Source organism: Tachysurus vachellii, chromosome 18, assembly GCF_030014155.1.
Source record: "Tachysurus vachellii isolate PV-2020 chromosome 18, HZAU_Pvac_v1, whole genome shotgun sequence".
NCBI lineage: Eukaryota > Metazoa > Chordata > Actinopteri > Siluriformes > Bagridae > Tachysurus > Tachysurus vachellii.
In genome coordinates this window covers 9,020,183-9,043,013 of record NC_083477.1, presented here as the reverse complement: position 1 = coordinate 9,043,013, position 22,831 = coordinate 9,020,183, and the positions used below count along the sequence as shown (strand labels likewise).

Sequence of the window (22,831 nt, the reverse complement as noted above, 5' to 3'; positions counted from 1 at the left end):
CAGCACACACTTCACTACTTTACTTTTATGACCATGGCTATTCATGACATTTTGATGACAAAAAAATGAAGCAAACCTTCACCATCCAACAGACCTTTATTTATTCTTAAATCTTAGCAAATAAATTATGCCTTCATGACAATATACTATGTTGATTAATAAATAATATGAACAATTGAATATTAGTAATACTTCAATGAAACAGAGTCCACAGATAGACTCCAAGTATGGCACAGTGGAAGAGACAAAAACTCACCGCTTAATATTAACAACAAACCATGATTCAATTGAAAAATAACATTATAAAAAGCAGTTCAGTTTGATACTGCATCACAGCAAGCAGATGACTTTTTTCTTCATATATTTTTTGTCAACATAGTGCATATGCAACATCAACTCTGATAAACAATGATAGTAAGGATAATTGTTTGAATGGATCCTAAGCTGAAGCAATAAAATATACAATCGTTGCGTGCCCTAAGCATGAAGACATTCCACCCTTTTAATCCCGTAGTCATTCAACATTAAGCAGAAAGAGATTTTAAGAAACAGCAAAGAACATTATGAAACGCTGGCATTATTGGTCATTATTACATTATAAATGTAGGAAATACTATGGCAACCTGTGAAACATGGTTTTGACGTCACATTATGGGATGTCGTTATTTTGGCACTGGATCAGTTTCGTATACATTAGTTTTGTATACATAATATTCAATCAAAATATTTACATTCAATATATTGTGTTTCTTGCGTGTGTGTATGTGTGTGTACAGTGGAGTATGAGTAGATGTTTTTGTTTACATGTTGTTATGTGTGTTTGTGTGTGCTCCTGTCTTTTCTATGATTCAGTCCCCATGTGAAAAATCCCCCCCTCTCTCCATCTCTCTCTCTCTCCATCTCTCTCTCTCTCCATCTCTCTCTCTCTCTCTCTCTCTCTCCACCGTCCCCCATAAGTTGCTGACTCACCCTTAGCCTCATCCTCATGCTCACTGTCACTACCTTGATCTCAGTTAAGTCCCTAAGGCACCAACCTAAATAATAGAAAACATATCTGATGTGGAGAATTAGCTCATTAAGCTCATCCTTAACCTTTTTGACTCTTTAACATAGCTTCTCTCTTTCCACACACATACACACACACACAAACACAGACACACGCACACTGTTAAATGAGTCAGCAACGAGCAAGAGAGATACTGAAAGTAGAGTGAAAAAGAAAGAAAAGGTATATTGGTTAAAGGACTGCAAGTGAGAGACAGACATTATATCATCCATTCATATTCTTTCCATCCTTAATTTCTCCCTTGTTTGCTGCATCAGATGGACACCTCATACTCCCTTGTGTCCTACAGAGACATAGAACAACCATAATATTAGACAGAAATTTAATAGAAAATAATTTAGAAACAAATTTAGACAAATACATCATCACAGAAATATGATTCTGAATATAATAAGAAGTCGTGAGATGTTTGACCACCTTTTAATAATAGAATATGCTTCTCACAATATGTCAGAAAGACAGGCATAAATTACATTTACAAACACCCTTAAAAAGGACTGTATAATTTATTTTGACACCATTGATAAGCTTCACTACCTAATTACATTTTTATTCACTGTAAAGGGAGAAAAGTATCTAAATAAAAAATTCTGAATAAGCTAGTTAGATTAGTCTTTCAACTGTGTTAATTGACCAAATCATTTTATTTATCCTACCAGTCAGCTGAACATGTGTTGATGTGCACTAGATATGACTCTAGCTATCTACTAAAATGGCTAAAATGGTTAATTCCTCTTGCTTATAGATATCCACTTGGTTGCAATTAAATTTTTCTAGCATGGTTTGTATTGTAGCATGGTTAGCAATTTGCACTTCATCGATTAGCATGTGGCAATAATTACATCAATGGAACATTGTTGTATATCAGTGAGGTACACAGTTTACTAAAACAAAATAAGTTTTAATTTTAGTAAAATTAATCTAAAATGCAACTGATCTCTGTTTCAGGATTTGGTTCCTGAGCACTGAAAGCACCTTAAATGCTTTTTTTTCTGTCAGATAACATCGAGTAAATAATCTCATTCGCTGCAATAAGCATTTGTGTAATGTCCACTCAATTATGTTCATTGAATTTTGTCTGCAGTGTTTTTATTGACTGGTTTGGATTAGACTTGATTGAAGTATCTTACCCCTGCTTCATACAGTGGGTTATTAAAGTCCGACTCCACCGTGATGGGACTATAGGAGTGGGTGTGTGACAGGGACTTCCAAAATAGTGGCTTCCACTGCAACCTACAAACACTGTTTGTGTAAAAGAGAGGGAGAGAGAGAGAGAGAGAGAGAGAGAGAGAGAGAGAGAGAGAGAGAGAGAGAGAGAGAGAGAGAGAGAGAGAGAAGAATGGTAATTGGGTGCAGTCAGAGACTAAAAGAGAGATAATGGCCTGATTTCCCCCAGGGATTAATAAAGTACTCCCTATCTCTATTGCACAATAATTACAGTATCAAACACAAATAGTTTTAGACAAATCTGTAAATTCATTTACACTCTACACAAAATTGATGCCAGTCTCAAGAGACCTGAACTCTAGAACTAGAGCTGTTAGTCTTATAAGCCGGAACATCTAGCTTTGCTGCGTTTAATCAATAAATGGGGCCAAGAAACACCTACGTTAACAGAAAGAGACAATTTGTCTGACATGGTAGATTAACACAGACCTTTTTTCACAGCCTGTCAGCAAACACACAGAATAACTTGTTCATTTACAACATGAACAAGCTTCACACAAATATCTCAAATATTTTAAACATTTCTTACTTTCTTAAAAGTACACTAATATAAAGTAAGCTAGCTATTTAACTATCTAACTATATTTTTTGCGTTATACACTTTTTAATGTCTCTGTTTAGAAACATGAATTGAATTATGTACTCTAGTTACCCTGCAGAGTTACACTGCTAAAAAAAATCTTGCAATTCAATGCCAATTTAAAGAAATTTAGCAAAATTATTGTCTATATATTCATATCCTGTACAGTAATATCTCATTTCATAATCAGGGAGCTAGCAAAAAGATTACTTCCACCTTTAAGAACATCACTAGATTAGTCCCCATTTGTGTCAGATGTGTCAATGGTTGGATTTTGCCCAAAATATTCCTCTTCAAAGGAAGCATTACTGACGCATTACTGACTAAAGGAAGCATAACTACAGTACTCAGTATTTACAAAAGATAACTTTTCCACTTACTTAGTGTAGTACATATATATTCCAGCAATCAAAAGGATGACCAGGATGATGGGCAAGATGATGGCCAATGCAATGTTCTCACTCAGCATTTGGTGGGAGGCCTCTAATGACTGAGAGACTGAACAGAAGCAAGAGGACCATGAATGGACAGTGAAAAATATGAAGTCATAACTACAGTTACAACTAGCTTCAGTACATAGATATGAGTTTATTTATGAACATCTTTATTTGTAGATTTAAATCTAACTTTATTTATACGATGTGTGTAGCTCTACATTTAGCAGCATTGTAGAAATGGAAGTTGTAGTGTGGTATTTTGCACAATTAATGAATTTATTGTGTTTTATCCTAGGGGAAAGAAATATCCCATACATATTAGAATAGATTATTATTATGCAAGTATTTTACTATGCTAGTATACAATTATGCAAGTATGTAAATATGTAATCTGTAAGTGTGCAAGTGCTAGTATGCTTGTACCCAGGGGCGTCACTAGGCCCTTTTTTAGGCCTAAACTTCTTCCCAGCCCCCCTAAAAAATTATTTGATTAATTATTTTTCGCTTCAGTCCACTTTAAAAACGCATTTGAAGCGGCGACAAGCTGCGTCATGTTTCGGCTCCTCCCCTGAACTGAGTCTGCGTGGATTCAGCGCATTTTTCAATCCGCAGGGACGCCGAGCAGAGCGAACATCAGAGAGTACAAGGTGTGTGCTTTTATTGATGGATTGCTATGATATGACATCTGCATCGGTGCAGTTCTTGTAATTGCAGTTTACTGAACCAATACACAGTTCGGTTTCTCGTCCAATGCGTCTTCGCTGCGTTCAACTTCAGCCCTTATCACAGTGTGATAGTTGTTTTTTCATTTTTTTTACAGTGAAATACAGGGAATACAATGGAATAGTGGATTGCAATAAGGTTAGTAGTATACAACCCTACCCTGGGGGCTGAGCCCCCCTAAAATGAAAATTCTAGAATCGCCCCTGCTTGTACCTATATAGCCTAAAATGCATAGCATCATCTGGACAATGCAATGCGAAATTATATAAAAATAATAACAAGTATAATTTATTTATCTTTATTTTAACTTTTCCACTTGTTTTTTTTAACTTTTACTAATAATTTTACTGAGAGTTTGTATTCTTCATATCTATATCCAAAAAGTTGACAAGCTCCCAGAATTTTAAAGTACTGTAGAATATGGTTCAGTTATGAGTAAGACTCAGGAATAACTACTAAACATGAATATATATTTAATAGTGAATGTTACAGTAAATGTGGTGCAGTCATATTACCTTCCAGTTTGTGATCTTCCAACAGCTCCTCATAGGCCACTGTAGAGAAAATAAACACTGAGCATATCGTAGTGTATTTAATCAGAATACAACACCTTTTTGTGTGTTGCTGCATACCTTTGCAGAAAGGGGGTGGGCTGTTCCACTGAGAGGGGTGTCCTGGGACGCAGTTGATGATGACCTCTCCAATCAACTCATAGCCTTCATAACAGAAAAAGCGCAGAGTCTCCCCTGCTTGGTAGCTATGTTTATACAGAGTTTGGTAACCGTTGTCTGGCACACCAGGATTTGGGCATGGATCATACTTTACTGTATTTGTGTGAAAAAGAGATGATAAATATATGAAGTAGAAATTTTACATTGTTAAAGTTAAATGCTTATAATGATTTCTAACATTTCATATAAAGAAGATTTTCATACACATGAACACTGTGGATTACACACATGAAAATTAAAGAAAGCTTTCAAAACACTTACAGACACATTTAGGGCTACGGTCACTCCATTTTGGCATGCCAGTGTCTCTGCCATGGCAGGAGATCTGACTAGGGCCCTCCAGTTGGTAACCTTGATTACATGTAAAGCGCACCACTGTTCCCACTGCAAAGCCTAATTCTGGGTGCACTGAGCGTGCTCCATTCACCACCTCCCCTGGGTCAGGACATTGCTGGACTACAGAGAGAACAAAGCCAGGAGGAATAACAGTTATGGTATATAGATATCAAAACAAACAACCCAATAAATGTGTTTTTCCAAAGATGCCCCAACAGACACGAAGCATATCCACTCCATGCAAACTCTCTACTGGTGTACCACAAGGTTCAGTGTTTTGTCCTTTTCTATTTTTCCTCTATACCCACTCTTCACATATTATAATCACATGGTTTTACCTATAAACTCCATGCTGCTGAGGCTCAACTCATCCTTTCCTACCTCACACACTTGTGTATCTTCCTAGATCTCACCATGTCTGATAGGCATGTTGTTAAGGATAGTAGCTCATCACCAAAGACTAAATCCCAGAGAGATTGAACTGTTGTATTTTCCTAAAGGTGAATTCCTACATCAAAATCTTGCTGTTCAGTCCCTTGCCATCTCAGAATTGTAAAGTTTGTGGACACCTGATCATCACACCCACCTTATGTGCAGTTTTAACCCAAACTGCTGTCACAAAGTCAGAAGCATACATTGTATAGAACATATCTGTATGCTGTAGCTTTTCCTTTTCCTATTTTCCTTCTCTGAAACTAACTGGCCCAAGGTTCACAAAGAAATGATTAGCCAATGTTCTAGTCAAAGTACTTAAGTGTACTGCACAGAGCCCTGACCTCAACCCCACTGAAAACCTCTGGGATGAACTGGAACACTGACTGCACCTCAAGCAGTGACTGACCTCACTAATGCTCCTGCAGCTGAAGGAGCAAGTCCTCATAGCCACAATCCAAATTCTAGCAGGAAGCCTTCCCAAAAGTGTGGAGGTTATTTTAACAGAAAATGGGGACTAAATCTGCATTGAGGTGTTAAAAAAACACACATTGGTGTGATTGTCAGGTATCCAACAACCTCTGCCAATATAGTGTTTATATATAATAATGATATACAGTACTGACATACATTATCTCATAATAATATAAACTATGCTAGTATGAATTTGGTATTATTAGGGTAACGGGTTTTGTTGAGATGCTTTGTGACAATCACGTGAGGACTTGATGTTTCAGAGTTTAAGGCTTTGGGTTACTGATCAGAAGGTTGAGGTTCAAGCTGCTGAGACATCAACGTTGGGTCCTTGAGCAGGGCCCTTAACCTCACCTGCTCCAGGGGCACCGTACTATGGCTAACCCTGCGCTCTGACCCTAAGCTCATAATAACCTGGGATATATGAAAACTTAAAGCATTTCACTGCATGTCTGTGTATGTGACAAATAGAATTTGATTTGAATTTGTGCTATACAAATAAAACTAAACCGAATATGTTAAGTATGAGAGTATGTCAGTATTCAAAAAAGCAAGTACTGTATGTTTATATACTAATACTAGAATGTAAGTATTTATGCATGCTAATGAGATAATATGCAAGTATGCTATAATGTAAGTAGTTGTAAAATTTAAGTTAAATTTTCAAATGCATATATATTATTATTATTTTTTTTTTTTTCAGAAGCAGTAAATGTTTTTTTAACCATGCCGTATAGACAAATAAAGCAATCTTTTGAGTCATTTGACTTACTTTTCACACAGGTAGGTGGGCTGTTGCTCCAGGACAGATCCCACTGACAGGTAATGATGTCAGAACCCACAATGTCATAGCCAGGTTGGCACTGATATGTTATTACACTGCCCCTCACAAGTGAGACATGGGAAGAGCTACTCCAGCCAAATTCAATTGGTGGCAAAGTGGGGCATGTATCATTAGGTTCCACCTCTAGAGAAGATCAAATAAAGTAACACCCAAATCAAGTACTGGACATAAAATCAAACATAAAAAAAAAAAGATATTAAGTAATTTTACCTCTGTAGTGAATCAGGAAGCCTTGGCTCAGGATGAAGCTGGAATCATCAGGGTCACTTTGAAACTGAATAGTAACCTCTGAGCCACCAGACACAACACGGAACCTTTCCCTTGACCCCAAATACTGACCAATCACATGGGACATCAGATCATGGCCATCAAATATGGTGAGAATATCATTATGACGAATGTTCAAACTTTTGAGGGAAAAAGACAAAGAGATTTCAATCAATCGAGTTAGATTAGTAGATGCACTGAACTAAATGTGGATTACATGAATTGCATGTACACACACATATACAGTGCATACACACACTCACATTTGCACATCCAGTTCAATTCTCTTGTCCTCGTTGACGTGGATCTGCCACACACAGTCCTGCCCCTTTGAGTAGCTCTGTGGCCAATCGGGAGACAGCACGGTTCCTGTCGCATCTGTTAGCTCCCCGCCACATAGAGCTAAATATGGAATACAGAGATATGTGAAAGTATGAAAAACAGAAAGGATACAGGATGCGCAATGGATTTTAAAAAAATGTGCTTTAAAAAAGTGTGTGTAATTATGTAATATTCACATTCACTTAGCAACAACCTAGGATAACAAAGCAACTGCCTAAGAACATAGCAAATACCTGGAATACCATAGCGACACATTAGCCACTCCCCAACAATTCAAATGAATTAAAATCAATTTATCTGTAAAACGCTTTTAACAAGGGACATTGTCTCAGAAGTATAGAAACAGAATACAAATTCTAAAATTGTAAAATTGTTACTATTCTTCTCTACAATCCCCTGGAACACAATAACAACCACCTAAAATACCACAGCAACACCATAGAAATTGAATTAAATATTTTTTTTATTTTTTTATTTTTTTTTTTATTACTTTTTTTGTTTTAAACATTCTTTTAGTTCGTTGCAAGTATTTTCTTAAATTTGGTCCCCAGTGAGGTTGATGTTTAACAGGTATCTTTGTTCAAATGTGTAATATATGAGATGTCAATGTTTCCTTAATAAATGTTATCTGCTCTGTCAAATCATCAGTTTATCTTCAAGATGAGATTATGTAAATAAATTGTGTATGAATTGTAAGGTTATACCTTTGCACACAGGCTCACTCTCATTCCAGTGGGGGTCACTTGGGTCGACACACTCCATGACCCCTGATCCTTGCTCCATGACAAATCCAGGAGAGCAGGAGAAGGTTACAGTAGTTCCAAGAGGAAAGGTGATGTCACTGCTGCTAAAATTCCCATGAGGAACATAGGGTTCATAACAGTGTTCGCCGTCAAAAGCTGCAGAGATCCAAGAGCAATAGATAGAAAGATTAAACAGAGAAAACAAAATCTTTGAATGCACATAAATAAATGCCTTTGACTACCTGACTTTAGGACCATTAAGCTAAGAAAAAACTGTTCACGGTGCTTTAGAGAAACATGAAAAGTGTTTATGAGAGGTGAGAATGACAGTTCTTTTTATAAATTTGTCATGACATGGTCTCTCCCTCCCTCCCTTTCTTTCTGTATCTATTTCTCACCCTCATAGCGAAGTGCCATCAGCAGAGGGATGGAGGAAGAGTCAGCTGTTAGCTCCAGATACAAAGATGATCCTTCGCTCACTATCCCACGCTCTGGAACATCATCTAGATCCGAGTCAAAAAGAAGTGGAGTGTTGGAATTATTCCCACTGCGGACAATCAGTCTGAAAGACAAACAGGTACATCGACAGGTACAGATCAGGAAGGTGTTACTGTGAAAGTGTTTCAAGGTTTTATACACAAGGTTTATCAAGATAAATGAGCAGGATAATTATACATTTTTTAAACCAACAGAATCTGCAAATATTGTTGAATTTCTGATAAGAACACGGCTGCCAGGTCTCCATGGCAAAACCAGCAAAAAAAACAAATTCCATACAAGAATATTCCCCACACAATCCTTTTTTATTAATTTCAAGGGCATTAAACATTGCTATGTGATATACTGTAGTATTTATAAAGTAATATATGTATACATTTCAGAAATCCTAGTGAAACTATATTTTTTCCTGAACCATTTATTTTATCGAATTACTAACATTGTCTTATGTTGTAACTTGTATTGTGATAAATACTAATAATATGAAGTATGGCTTACAAAGAAGTAAATTTTACACTACATAAAGAAAATTCCATCGTAGCTATTTTTATATACCTGTGCATGTGAAACCCAACATCATGAACAAAAGCTCAGACATGGAAACAATGCATAAGAATAACCGGGAATTCTGCCTTCATATGAATATATTTTATGGTATTGTAAATATCTAGAATATATATAACACAACCTTGAAACGATTAGGAATTAATTTCTGAGATTTTCATTCATTCGTCTTTAGTAATCACTCTATTCTGGTGGATCTGGAGCATATATCACCTTGGAATATGCCCTAAATAGGACATGTTGATTTATTGATCTGTTGTATTCTCTGAGTGTTTTTATATTCTTTGTTTGTTATGGTGTAACTGTCCATTTATATTGTGCTAGTGAGGCTTCTTTTCAGGGGATGGCAAACTCAAAGATATTTTTGTTTGCTTTTTATTGCTTGGTAAAATCAGTGTAGTCTATCCTTATTCCTCTCATTTTACAGGGACATGCTTAATGGTAAGGGCAGGTGTTTGTACCCTGTGGAATAAAATGTACTTGTATATTTTTTTCTCTTCACAGTGTACCTTTCAAACAGTCTCATTACCATATTGCAGTAGAGCATATTTATGACTTACTTATCATTGTCTTCATCCAAAGCCATCCTTTCAAAATGAAGGTGTAGTCGGTGACCCTCCTTGGCCTCAAGCAACCAATGGCAGCTCAAGTTGCTACTGCTGAGGTTACTGCTGGAGGGAACGGTGGGAGAGAGGATCCGTCCCACTGTAGCGTTTCTGATCCAACCGCCACAAGACACGGCTTTACACAATACACAAAAAGACACAAATATGCTTGTCTTACTAGGTTAAGAGTAAATAAAAACAACATAAGATGGAGAAATGTAAAAGTATATCCAGTGATTTTGGCAAAAGTTAGCTTCAGCCAGTGGTTTTGAAATTCATAGATATTTATTGTATATATAGTCCCGGAGTTAAGTGCACTGCTCAAAGGCATGCCTCCAAAACACATGGAAGCCTAAATGCTAGTGCATGAGGGTGCTTTTGAATTTACAGGCCACATGACTGACAAGTAGATATATGTGTTAAACTCACTATCCACAACAGTAAAAACAATTGAAAAGAAAAAAATTTAAAGTCTCCTCACCCATACACTGAGGCTCAGGAGTGCTCCAGTGGGGTCGGGTGGCGTTCAGACAGGTGGCAACTTCATGACCCCTGACCTGAAAGCTGGGGTCACAGTGGAAGTGAGCCTGACCTCCAGGGTGAATGTCAGTCACAGTGACTATGCCCCCCTCAGGAGACAGAGGGAATGGGCAGGAGAGGAGGAATGCTGATTGTAAATAAATAAAAAAAACAGAAAGTCAGTCACCAGTCATATTAGTCATAATAAATATATAATACATAACAAGAAATTTACTCCACTTTTAAAAAAGCTACCTTGGTAGTGAAGGGTGAAAATGCCATGGTTGGTCTGCTTCAGGCTTCGGTAGTGAATCTGCACCTGATTTGTTGTACTGCGTATCACCTGACCTTCACTGATCATTGTCTCGTTGGCTAAAAGTTCAGGTACTGAGCCATCCAGTCCCAGAATAGTCAGAGACTCCTCCTTAGACAAGTTCACCTTCTTCACCTGAGACACCAGTGAAGACAATATTAACCAACATCTGATGAAAGTTTTTAAATTTGCATTATTCTGATTTCACCTTTGTAAAGGCCAAAGAATTGTCATCAGCCATCAGAGCAGTGGGCATGCAGAAAATATCTAATCAGAGGTAGATAAGGTAACAGGATTATACCTGTATTTCTACCCCATATCCAGGGTATACAGTGATGCTATATGTGCATTCCAGTGGAGAAAACGGAATTGATGAGGAGAGCTGGTCTGGAGACTCCACTATACCCTCCATGCCTGTCAGGCTAGTATTACACTGCACTACAGAGAGAAACAGAAAGGGAAGGAAGAAAGGAAAGAAGGGAGGGAGGGAGTAATGGGGGGAGGATTGTAGCAGTGTCAGTTGTGTATTTGAAATATAAAAAGTTTATTTTCTGGTGCAAGTATTCAGCCCGAATGATAATGCTAAAATCACAGCTGCCCTTTAGCTCAACACTACAGTGATTGAAATCAGCACGAGCTAAATATGATCTTTTATGTCTGAAATGTATACGAGTGAGAGGCTCTTAGAAATGGGACACAGACAGATTTCGGGGTGACAGATTCAGGGGTTCTTGAAAGACTTAACACACTTAAATTGCTGTCTATAGAGTCAGGGCTTGCCCTATTTTTCGTACATTTTGCTACTGTTAGTAAATTTTAATGATGAAATTTTAAAGGCAACTATGCTTTTCCTTCCTGGTTTTTGGCAGTTGCCCCAGAATCTTACTGTACTGATCAGCAAGTCCTGCAGTTCACTAGAAAATGCAGAGATATTTAATATAAAAAAAACTCAAATCATTTCTACACCTGCTGCATCATTTTAATCTGCAGTGTAAAATCAATCAATAAAAACTTATTCACCCAAATTTACTAATGCCATGACAATCTATAGATAGATAAATCAGATGCATATATAGTTATTTCCATAGTCCTTACAACAAATACCTGGTGTGTGAACTGTTGTTATTGTTGTGGTTGTGATCAGAGTCGTTGTGGTCTCCTCCTCTAATGGTGGTGATGTTACACCACCCTTCCCTCCTAATTGGCCAGACTTTGGGGCAGTTGAGGAGGTCATGGCAGTAGTGAGAACACCTGGTGACATTACTGTAGACGCAGGTTCAACAGAAGGAACAGCCTGGGTCGGGTTAGTGGTTGTGCCTGAATGTTCAGAAAAAGCAATACTTGGAAGATGACCAGTGTTACTTAAGTGATTGCTTTAGTGACTGTGTGCCCAAGTGCCACAACTGCCAAAATGCTCTTGTTTGGTATTTGAGCAAAATGCCTTCAACTTCTCAGTTCTATGCTAGGTTTGGATTGTGCTTGGATTGGACAGTTATTAAACTGGACCAACATACTTGACAAATGAATACATTTAAAATGCAAATGTACATTTTAGCTGTACTGAATATGCAAATGTAACTCATTAGCTGTACTATGTTGTTTTTTTTTTTTGGGAAAAAAATAGTAAGGTGATTGGGTTATTTGCTTATATAATATAATAAAGATTTGTTGTTATTGTCCCTATTTGCTCATACTCCATAATATGATCAATATTTAGCATTTTCAACATCAGTTGGGGAAGTTATGTATACATTGTAAAATACATTATTTTACAGCAGCATAATGCAAAACATTCAATAATACTAATATAAGATGTTGTACTTCATCCCTAGGTTGTCTTATTTGGGCCAATTTCCAAGCCCTTCATAAGCTGGAGTCTCACCTATGTTGCCAGAGGACTGGCCAAGATACTTCTTACTCATCAGCGCAGCATGGAGCAACTCACCCAGGGGGCGGGGATCAGAAGTCATAGTGGGAGGAGCCTCAGAATCAGGAGTAAGAAAGGCTGCACCTAAGTGGGCAAAAAATGGAAAAAATTTTAGCACTGGAAAACATGTGACTGATTCAACATTGCCTTTTAATTTTTTCAGACTGAATGTGATATATATTCACTAAACTCATCTAAGTCACTTTTATTTAAAAATTTTGAGCACACACATATACACATAAATATTCAAAATACGAATAACCTTACCTTTAGTTACGTGAATGCACATGAGTGTGACACACAGTGTCACAACAAGAACTGTGGACACCATGGTGAAGTACAGGAGAACGAAAGCTAAAAGAAAATATCAGAAAATAATGGTAAATATCTCCAAAGAATGCAATGCCACATTTTATCACAAAACATAACCCAGGTATATTTGTCCTTTGGTAAATGTTGTCTGGTCTATCAATTAACTATTCATGGTATCCCAAAAAGATGGCCCAGTCTCTGATGAACAATACGAGGCAATGGCTGAGTACTAAAATATGTATCAAGAACCTAGACATAGCTAGCAAGGTCTATACTCTTGCTACAGTAAAGAACAAAGAAATTTAAAAAAAAATACTAAGAATTTGATCATCATGAAACTACACATTTTGGGAAATGTATGTCTGTATCATTACAATTAAATGTATTCCATATGCTACCCTTTCTGGATATGTTTAACATTTTAATATAGAAAATATATTATTACTTTATCACCCAGTGCAACATCAAACAAGAATTTTCCCAAAAAAACCCACCTCTCACAGTGGACAATGAGATCCTGGCTCAGGCCGTTAACCATTAACCAGAGATAAAGTAGATAAATCTAAAATTACTAAACCAAACCACAGGCCCCACAATAAAAAGTAAAATGAAAGCAACACATATATCAATTGAACACATGTTTCTAGACACAATCCCCTTGAATATTACAGTTATTATATATTATAGTATATTATACTATATAATCTTTTTAATTATTGCACGTAAGCAGTCAAAGGACTGAACAAACAGCAGGCCAGTATCTTTTTATCTGCAGTGTATTTTTTAGCTTGTTAACTGTGGTATAATAAATGAATTAGCCAAGTTGTTTTTATAATCTGATAAATCCCTCGACCAAATTACTAAAGTATTATTCGTGCAAAGAGTTTAACTTAAATTACATTCAAATGAGGCCAGTTATTCAAGAAACCATATCAAACTATGGTCGTTTTGTCAAATCAGCGCTTCATAAATAAAATTATATATATATATATATATATATATATATATATATATATATATATATATATGTGTGTGTGTGTGTGTGTGTGTGTGTGTGTGTGTGTGTGTGTATTATATGCATATGTATACTCATATATATATATATATACATATATACACATATGTATATATATATATATATATATATATATATACACACACACACACACACACACACACACACACACACACATATATATATATATATATATATATATATATATATATATATATATATATATATATATATATATTATATATATATACAGTTATATACAAAACTATACACACACACACACATCTATTCAATTTGCAGCAATTGTTATACAGGATATTAGATTTCCTATCCAGTTAAAAGAGTGCAAAAAAATGTGTATGTAAGAAAATAGAGATCTGTTCATTAAAAAAGATTACAAAACACAGCCCAATCTGGCAACACATTGCGCGGCGCGGGTCTCGGTGAGGACATATGGGACAGATGACATACGGCCTCCACCTTTCTTATCCTGGCATCAATGATGTCACCTCCTTGCTGCGATTCGCTATCAGTCGTAAAGACCCTCTGCTTCTTGCAATCTGCCGTGAGGTATGAGGGTATGATGCGGGGCCTTATATAAAAACGAAGACTCAGAAGAGAACCAGAAACACCTAAATAAATAAATAAATAAATGCCTGACGGTGGTGTGTGACGCGCGTGTTCAGTGTGGTAGAATGAGAGAGAGAGAGAGAAATAGAGAGAGAGAGAGAGAGAGAGAGACGTTGCTGACGCTGCGGGCATAAACCTCGCATCTCTCTGTCTTCATTTATGAGGCTTCTCCTTATCTGCACTCTCACTTGCGTTTAAAACACATCCTCCTCCTCCCGGCCTTCATGTTATCTGCAAACATCTCCTTTGCCACGCGAGACGCACTGAACGCATCAGCACAAATACGCGCGCTTGGCTCAAGTAAAATAAGGCCAATGCAACTGTTATAATAAAAATGTGTTATGTGCTTGCTTCAATAACATGCATCGTTATGCGGGTTGCTGTCAAGCGCAAATACCTAGACTCTCATTCAGTCAAGGCAGTCAACAAAGACGACCAGAAAACAGCATAGACTACTCACCTTAACGTCGTTTCTCTGCTGTTTTTTTTTTTTAAGTCTTAGTGGGAAATATTATTCCTATATTTTATCTCGTCCTGCGATTATTTCGTCTGCACTCCTTCGTCTCACCAAAAAATACCAGAAGAGTCTCTGCGCGTTTTAGGTAATCTGCTTGCTCCCGGCGCCCTTACCGGGCTTCAGGCTCCCCGGGGATGCCAACACCTCAAATAACGAACTAAAATATCGTTTTCTTTTGCCTTGCCGTTTTTATCGACGCTTAATATCCAAAGTCCAAAGGCTCAGCGCTTAGGTGGGTGGAACGGCCATAAGAGTCCCGTGTTGTTTGATGCGTCGATGTGAATCTACTGCTTCTGTAATAAATCGCGCCACCCGGTGGCGGAACAGCGATATTGCGGTTAATCACCAGCCCCTGTCCAGGGATGAAGTGCTGAAATTCATCGTTTTGAAAATCCGCCCGCAGCTTTTGAAGGCGACTAGAGCACGCAGAAGTGCACTCCGTAAAAGTGCCCAGGAATGTTGCTTGGATTTGATTACACGACGTGAGTTAACATCGGTTCATTCGAGTTAAAGGGCTCCTTCGGGTTTTCCCGTATAAGGAGGAGGGGGGCTACCGACGTCGGAGATTTTCGGAGTCATTTTAATGCGGAACACAGTACCGCTGTACGCTCGGCGGCTGCAGCAGCAGCAGCACCACACACAGGCGGGCAAAACACGGAAGGGGGGAGGCGGAAAGAGCGAGGGGGCAAAGACATACCGAGTCAGCAGCCGGGACGCGGTAAGTCAACACGCCGTGATCCACCATGGCGTGCGCCAAACACATGCAGCAATTCAAAACAAAGGTAGAGCTCGATGCGCTCGTCGATGGAATGAACGTAATTGAGCTTGATGTAGCTTCGTACTAAAAGCTGGGATGCTTTGGCTGGTTGAGGAGTCACTCCCGTGTGAGGAACGTGAACACAAACACGCAGGCGTTTGCAGGAACCATGATTATGCAACAGCACAAGGAGATCAAGCACAAGACGAAGTCATGTCTGCTTTTTGATTAGACAAATGCGGAAGTGTGAGCTTGCGTGTACAGTTTTTTCTTGCCTGATTAACATCTGTTAAGAAAGATGTATCACTCCACAAGTGTTGATTTACTGCTAGCCTACTATGCCTGATCCAAACAATGATTTGTACTAGGTGAGCAAAGCCCTAAGGAACCGTGGCATGTTTGTATGTAATGGAAATCAATGACTGGATAATTTTCACATTGAGAAATCAAGGCTGATTCATTTGCCATCCAAATTGCTCCTTTCTTTTACCCTGTCTTTATCCACTTTAAATCACCCACCATGTTTTCATTTGCCATCCACTTGGCCTCTTTATCTGCTCTCTCTCTCTCTCTCTCTCTCTCTCTCTCTCTCTCTCTCTCTCTCTCTCTCTCTCTCTCTCTCTCTCTCTCTCTCTCTCTCTCTCTCTCTCTCTCTCTCTCTCTCTCTCTCTCTCTCTCTCTCACTCTCACTCTCTCTCTCTTTCTCTGTAACTCTTGTGCTCTGTGTATGCCCTTATCTCACATTATTCATCTCTTCTTCACCACTTTTTCTTTTAGTGTCTCAGCCTCTTGGCAGGATGTCGTGGTCCCTGGACCTGCTCCCTCTGCCTCCCTGTGTGGAACTGGGTGGGCCTCCCCTGAGTGGCCTTCTGTGGACTCTATTGGTGCTCTTTCTCTGGTATTGCTACCGTGTTGGTGCCGACACTCCATCCTGCTCATCTGGCTCAACTCACTCTGCTATATCATGCTCCTCCAGCTGCTCTCCTGTTGACTCTGGCCATTCCATCCCCAAATCTTCTCCTCTAATCACTTTGGGGAGCGAGGAAGAAGAAGAAGCAAAGAGTTACCTGATGCCGGTGTTGAGCCATGCACCATTTCCAGCTCAAGCAGCAGCAGGAAGCAGGAAGTTGTATACAGCCCTGCAGGAGTATGCCAAGCGTTACAGTTGGGCCGGCATGGGCCGCATCCACAAGGGCTTGCGCATCCAGGTCAGACACATTTAGAAGAACAGGCGTGTGAGATCTGGGTTTGAGGTCAAGCTTAAATATTTTGGAGAATCAGAGTTTAATAAAATAATATGACTGTAGGTTCCAAAAAAAATTTGACTTAAATGTTGTTTCAAGTTTCAATTAAAAGTTGAAGTTTAAGAAGTAATGTTGATGCCACCTGTTTATTATGGTGAAGAAACAGGCAGTTTGAGTAACTGATGGTAGGAATTATTTTTTCCTTTAAATACATACATGCAAAGGTTCTTTGAATGGGTAACTTCTCTAGCTTACTAAAGAGGTTATTCTTGGACTTTTTTGTAGACATGAACCCTCTGTAGGTAGTTTTTAGGAGTTTACCAGCTTTTATTAGTCACTAATTAGTCCTAAGAACCCAAAGTTCATCTGTAGATACTAGCTGCACTGTATATGTATAATTTTTGAGTAGGTGAAAATGTTCTGAAAACAGTAACATAGAGGGATAGTAAAACATAAGAGGTGTATAAATATGTCAGTTACATCAGGTAGAGCAGGCAGAATCCAAAACTTTCCCAAACTTTGCTCCTCCAGAACTGGAGATCAAATAAAGAAATTCAGTGCTCTTCTTTCTTCTGACATATGACACCAATCTAAACATTACCTTAGCCCCTTTTTTCTCTCTTTCTCTCTGTTTGACTAAATGCCTTAATCTCTTATTCTTTGTAGACTAGGATGAATGATCGCTTCTCCATTCAGAAGCCCCACCTCTTCTACCTCCCTGATGTTCCCAGCATCCCTTTCTTCCCTCGGGATGCTCATCGCCATGACATAGAGATCTTGGAGGCAAGTTATCCCATAATCCTTGCGGAATTCCAGGCTGTCTATCAAAGAGGCATTGACACAAAGCTGGGGTGGATATACCAAGGACCAAAGGTAACAAAATAATGAATAAAGTATAAAGTAGTGTAATTATATAATGTAAAATAAAGTCTTACTCTGGTTGCCAGGTTGGAGGATTCAAAAAATAAAATAAGAAAGACTAAACTAACTGAATAACAATTGTGATCTTTAAAATAAACTGTCATCTTCAGCACAAAGTTTTTAAACAAATTCATTTTGAGATTGTCAGAGATCTGAGGTTCCAGATCTAAGCTACTAAAAATGTGATTTTGTAGCCACTCTACTAGATCTACTAAGTATGTATTGAATATTTAATTAAGTAGCAGCTCTAGCGCTCTCTCTCACTCATAATCTCTCTCCTGTTCGCTCTCACTCACTCGCTTTCACTTACTCACTATCTCAAATCAATATCTGCACTGCACCACTGAGATATTTCCTTTCCTGCTTCATCATACATGTAAATTCAACAAAAAAAAAGCTTCACTCTTGGTTAGTGAAAACACAACTTTTTTCATGTATTTGTTAATCATGTTTATGTTTGACTTCTCAGGGTCAGGCACTGTTCCCACTCTATAACGCTGGAGAGTGTGTGGCAAGTAATTGCCGTGCATGTCCATGTACGTACCGTACCCTCCACTCCCTAAGAACTTTCATCAGCAGTAACTCACTTGGCTCAGCAGGATTCTGGATATTGGGCCCTGGGGCCTCACTGGGGGGAACCTATGGGCCCACCAACATACGCCTCCGGTGCCATCTGGGTAAGTGCTAAATCTGGCCAATTATAGTACACAACTTTTAATGCCTTAATTATGAAAGAAATGGGTAATCCTTTTTAGAATATCATATAAAAAATATTTTTATGTCTCTTAAATCTGCTCTTAAATCTGTAATAGTTACCTAACTAAAGCTTCTTATTTTTTCAAAACTATATGTCAACAAAGCAGAGGACCTTCATATACTTGCATGCCCTGAGTTTCATTCTTCATATACCATAGTGTTTGTCCTACTGTAATAATTAGGGTTGGGTATCAAAAGGAATTTTCCGGTTCCGATTCCAGGTCCATTTCTGCCTTACGATTCCCGGTTCTGATTCCGATTCCATAATAAAAGAAATGTGAAAAATAATGCACAATACTTAAACAATTCCATTTGTGTTTATTAATCACTCTTTAAATATTTTAAACAGAGCATTTCAATTCATATCAATTTAAATAAATCCAACATCAAATTTAACATTCAGAATTACTTAGCAAAACAGTTAGCAATTTTTCTGAAGAAAAATTAACATGTCTGCTTTCTCTGGGAGAAGACGAGACCTTTCCTGGCTTATTGTATCTCCAGCTGTGGAGAAAACCCTCTCAGAGGGACTTAAGTAAAGTTGGCTCCATATTCACAGATTCGAATTTCCCGAGTCAATAGCTACTGACCTAAACACTCTTATTACACAAATAATGCCTCTTTTTTATAGTAATGTAGAGAGGCAGCTACAACCCAAGTTTCCTCAATATCAGCTTTCCTCTGCGTTGGACAAAATACATAAGTCTCTATGTGTGAACACCTAAGAGACAGATTCCAAGAGACCGTCAGCAAAGTGCAAAACCCAAAAAGCGAATACAAAAAACAGTCAATAACTTTACTGTAATACACTGTACTGTCACCAAACTCAGATCACACATCACTGATGTCCTGAGTGTTGTACTACAACACTTATTTGGGATAAATGTGTTTTTATTTATTTGTTATGATTTTTCATAATATTAAAAAATCAATAGCTTTACTGTAATACACTGTACTGTCACCAAACTCAGAACACACATCACTGATGTCCTGATAGATGTACTACAACATTTATTTTCAGGAAATGTCTTTTTGTTTATTTTTTATGATTTTTCATAATATTAAAAAATCAATAGCTTTACTGTAATACACTTTACTGTCACCAAACTCAGAACACACATCACTGATGTTCTTATAGTTGTACTACAACATTTATTTTTGGAAAATGTGTGTTGTTTCTTTTTGTTTTTTGTTTTTTATGATGGGGTAGATTTGCTTCCTTGTCGTAGCTTTGGAAATTAATCCACACTTTAGACTTTTTTTAGACATGTTTAACACAAAGCGTACCTCAGCACAGCAGCGCGAGTGACTGATTTCTGTGGTAAGCTGCGTTAATTTGGTTGCGTGACTGTAAAACAATTAATATTCATGAGGTAAGACATGGCTATTTAAAGTGACCGCTCACAGCGCTTTGCCCATCATCTCATCGGAACCGCGTTTGGAACCGAAACTAAAAAATTTCGCGCGGTTCCGGTTCCTGTTAAAAAACAGAAGCGGTTCTGAATAAGAACCGGTTCTCGGTTCCCAACCCTAGTAATAATCAATCAAATATTTTTATCAATTTACAATTACGTCTGCAACATAAAAGATAAATATGATACATGTTTTGTTACCAAGAAACAACAAAGCCCTCTATTCTGACAACTTGCCTATGTAGGAAAAGTCACAGGAATATCGCTGACATTGGAGATTATTTATTTAAATCGGCATCTCCTTACAGAAAATGTAATATCATCTTTTTATTTTTAATTAATTTACTTAATTCTTTATTTTTAATTTATGATCAAATCCCACAGGTCTCCAGACTCCTGCACAATGTGAACTGGTGGTAGGGGGTGAACCGCAGTGCTGGTCTGAGGGTCACTGCCTCCTAGTGGACGATTCTTTCCTACACACCATCTCACATAATGGTAAGAGTTTAAATGATGACCAAATTAGAAATCCATTAAAGTCCTGAATTAATTAGTCCTCAGTAAAATGTCACTGTAAGTCATTAGAATGGATAGACATAGACATTATCAGATCTGTTGAACAACTCACTGCAGGAGTTTTTCATTCTATTTTGTTCAATAGGTGGTGCTGAAGATGGTCCAAGGGTGATTTTCAGTGTGGACCTGTGGCACCCAAATGTTGCCGCAGCAGAAAGACAGGCTCTGGACTACATCTTCAGTCCTGAACAGTAATCAAGTACATATCTCTGAGTTTACAAGTTATACCGAAATATGCAGAGATGGAACCTAACTGCATCTCATTCAGTTTCAGCTGATCTCTTCTCTAATCTACCAAAAAGAAATATGGAGACAAATTTGACGTATCTTACCATTATGTAATACGTTGACTGTATGTAACTGCATTGTATTTTCCCCAAAATGTACTGAAAAAGAAACGTTTGTCTTCCCTCTAAGACCAAGCACACATGTCTCTCTGACTACACCTCTCTCTAGAGCTCTGTATCTAATGCTCTCACAAAAACTGTGAACATGAGACAAGCTCCAGTTTTCAATATCTTCATATATTGTTTTGCTTTGTGCCTGTCTTGATAACTCGAATCTCCTGTTGTATCATTTTGTGCCTGATTTGTTAACTTGATCGTGACCTTTTTTCTGACATATACTGTGATTCAAGCTATTCTGTCAGTACTGTATGTACATTATAATTATGTCTGTACTGAAGACCTTGTTTTATCATATGGAGTTTTATTTTCATGATGAATTTTATTTTCAGACACATTCTGTGAAGCACACAGCAAAAAAGTATTTGATCTGACTGCATGCATGTGTTGTGAAGCTTGACTGTACAGCCAGTGTGATACATTGGACCCGTCTCCCTTGCAGAGCAAACATGTTATCCACTAAAGGTGTATTCTTCAATTAAAGATTTTTTGTCAAAGCTAAAAGATGGTTACAATACTACAAATAATATCTTATTAGTTAACATATATAGCATAATCAATCACACAATTCATCTTTTTGTCACATGAGTAATACTGCTCATATTGCATATTCAGGACAGTCGCTCTTGTTAGGCTCATTCTGTGTTTTCTCCAAAAATATAATCCCAAAAGAACACATTTGTTATTTAACTAGAGCTTTTGAATGCTAAGGTGACTAAAAACACAGAATGTGTAATTAGCTCAATTAGAGTCCCTGTCAATGGTTAAGTGCTCAGATTTTTTTTCTACATAATTTGTTAGCCAGTTAGCATAAACTGATTTTACACCTTATTCATAAATGTTTGTAATATTCTCTGCTAAACGATCTGAATAGCTAAAATATAATGAGCCAACCATGTTTTAGAGAATGTAAATAACTGTCAGATAGATGTTCAACATTTCTTTAGCTAACAAATTCCATTAATGCTAGCTAGCTAAAATGTTTTAGTCATAATGCACATTATCATGTATTATATCCTTCTATCTACTTTTTTAAAAAGTCTATAACATTTGCTGTTAATGCTAGCTAGGTGGCTATCATGTGATAACCTGACAGGATGACTAACAGAATTGTTCAAATGCTCATATTTACTGCCAGCCTGACAGGATTTACATGTAATGCTCATGAATGATCATAGTCTATACCGTAAACACTAGCAAGTTGGCTAACATAAGCTAAACTGACTAATCTTTGCTTTTAATGCTAACATGCTGCCTATCACACTTGAAAGTATATTTCACAAAGCTGCTACTCCTCAGAAATCTAAATTTGACTCCATTCTGTAGTGAAGATATACTGTATATATATTTAGTATATGTTTAGAGGGGGTATATACCTGTATGAGTCTGTAATAACTCACTGCGGGTGAAACTTGAATCAGGTCACACAAAGATTATAAATCTTAATTAATTTTAAAACAGCATTAAATCATTCAATTTACAGTGTGGGAATCAGTTAATCCTCTTCTCTACTTACTGTAATCAAACCAGCTAATCTGGCTCAGTATGACTTTGGCCTAACCTGTCTGTAGGGTATCACACACACACACACACACACACACACACACACACACACACACACACACACTGCTTCATTGATGTGCTTTGTACTTCTCCCCT

General features: G+C 37.6%; 2 protein-coding genes across 4 annotated transcripts; one reads left to right on the top strand and one right to left on the bottom strand.

Moving 5' to 3' along the window:
- Positions 1 to 77: 77 nt before the first annotated feature.
- sez6l2 (seizure related 6 homolog (mouse)-like 2) lies at positions 78 to 15,391 on the bottom strand. Of its 2 annotated transcripts, none has more exons than XM_060892787.1 (19): positions 15,046 to 15,391; positions 12,896 to 12,982; positions 12,584 to 12,712; positions 11,806 to 12,018; positions 11,003 to 11,139; positions 10,644 to 10,836; positions 10,351 to 10,536; positions 9,825 to 10,005; positions 8,601 to 8,764; positions 8,164 to 8,358; positions 7,381 to 7,519; positions 7,061 to 7,257; positions 6,779 to 6,973; positions 5,026 to 5,220; positions 4,666 to 4,857; positions 4,549 to 4,587; positions 3,254 to 3,371; positions 2,197 to 2,308; positions 78 to 1,349 (listed from the first exon to the last, which is right to left on the bottom strand). In XM_060892787.1, exons 2-19 carry the CDS (start codon positions 12,957 to 12,959, stop codon positions 1,320 to 1,322), a joined length of 2,679 nt encoding a protein of 892 aa, XP_060748770.1. In that variant the 5' UTR covers positions 12,960 to 12,982; positions 15,046 to 15,391; the 3' UTR covers positions 78 to 1,319. The 2 variants fall into 2 exon arrangements, with proteins under 2 accessions (XP_060748770.1, XP_060748771.1); XM_060892788.1 differs by having other exon boundaries at positions 12,647 to 12,712.
- Positions 15,392 to 15,512: 121 nt separating this feature from the next.
- On the top strand, positions 15,513 to 21,541 carry asphd1 (aspartate beta-hydroxylase domain containing 1). Of its 2 annotated transcripts, none has more exons than XM_060892657.1 (6): positions 15,513 to 15,584; positions 16,637 to 17,067; positions 17,770 to 17,976; positions 18,494 to 18,701; positions 20,577 to 20,690; positions 20,854 to 21,541. In XM_060892657.1, the coding sequence occupies exons 2-6, from the start codon at positions 16,657 to 16,659 to the stop codon at positions 20,961 to 20,963; spliced, it is 1,050 nt and encodes a 349-aa protein (XP_060748640.1). In that variant the 5' UTR covers positions 15,513 to 15,584; positions 16,637 to 16,656; the 3' UTR covers positions 20,964 to 21,541. The 2 variants fall into 2 exon arrangements, with proteins under 2 accessions (XP_060748640.1, XP_060748639.1); XM_060892656.1 differs by having other exon boundaries at positions 15,531 to 15,820.
- The last annotated feature ends 1,290 nt before the right edge of the window (positions 21,542 to 22,831 follow it).

Bases quoted from the DNA above. Each gene is read 5' to 3' on its own strand.
- sez6l2 (XM_060892787.1), bottom strand. From the start codon at position 12,959: ATGGTGTCCACAGTTCTTGTTGTGACACTGTGTGTCACACTCATGTGC. The intron at 8,359-8,600 runs GTGAGAAATAGA...GGATCTCTGCAG, and splicing joins GATGGCACTTCGCTATGAGG to CTTTTGACGGCGAACACTGT. The intron at 3,372-4,548 runs GTAATATGACTG...GCTTCTGTTCAG, and splicing joins GGAAGATCACAAACTGGAAG to TCTCTCAGTCATTAGAGGCC.
- asphd1 (XM_060892657.1), top strand. From the start codon at position 16,657: ATGTCGTGGTCCCTGGACCTGCTCCCTCTGCCTCCCTGTGTGGAACTG. The intron at 17,977-18,493 runs GTAACAAAATAA...TTGACTTCTCAG, and splicing joins GGATATACCAAGGACCAAAG to GGTCAGGCACTGTTCCCACT. The intron at 20,691-20,853 runs GTAAGAGTTTAA...TTTGTTCAATAG, and splicing joins ACACACCATCTCACATAATG to GTGGTGCTGAAGATGGTCCA.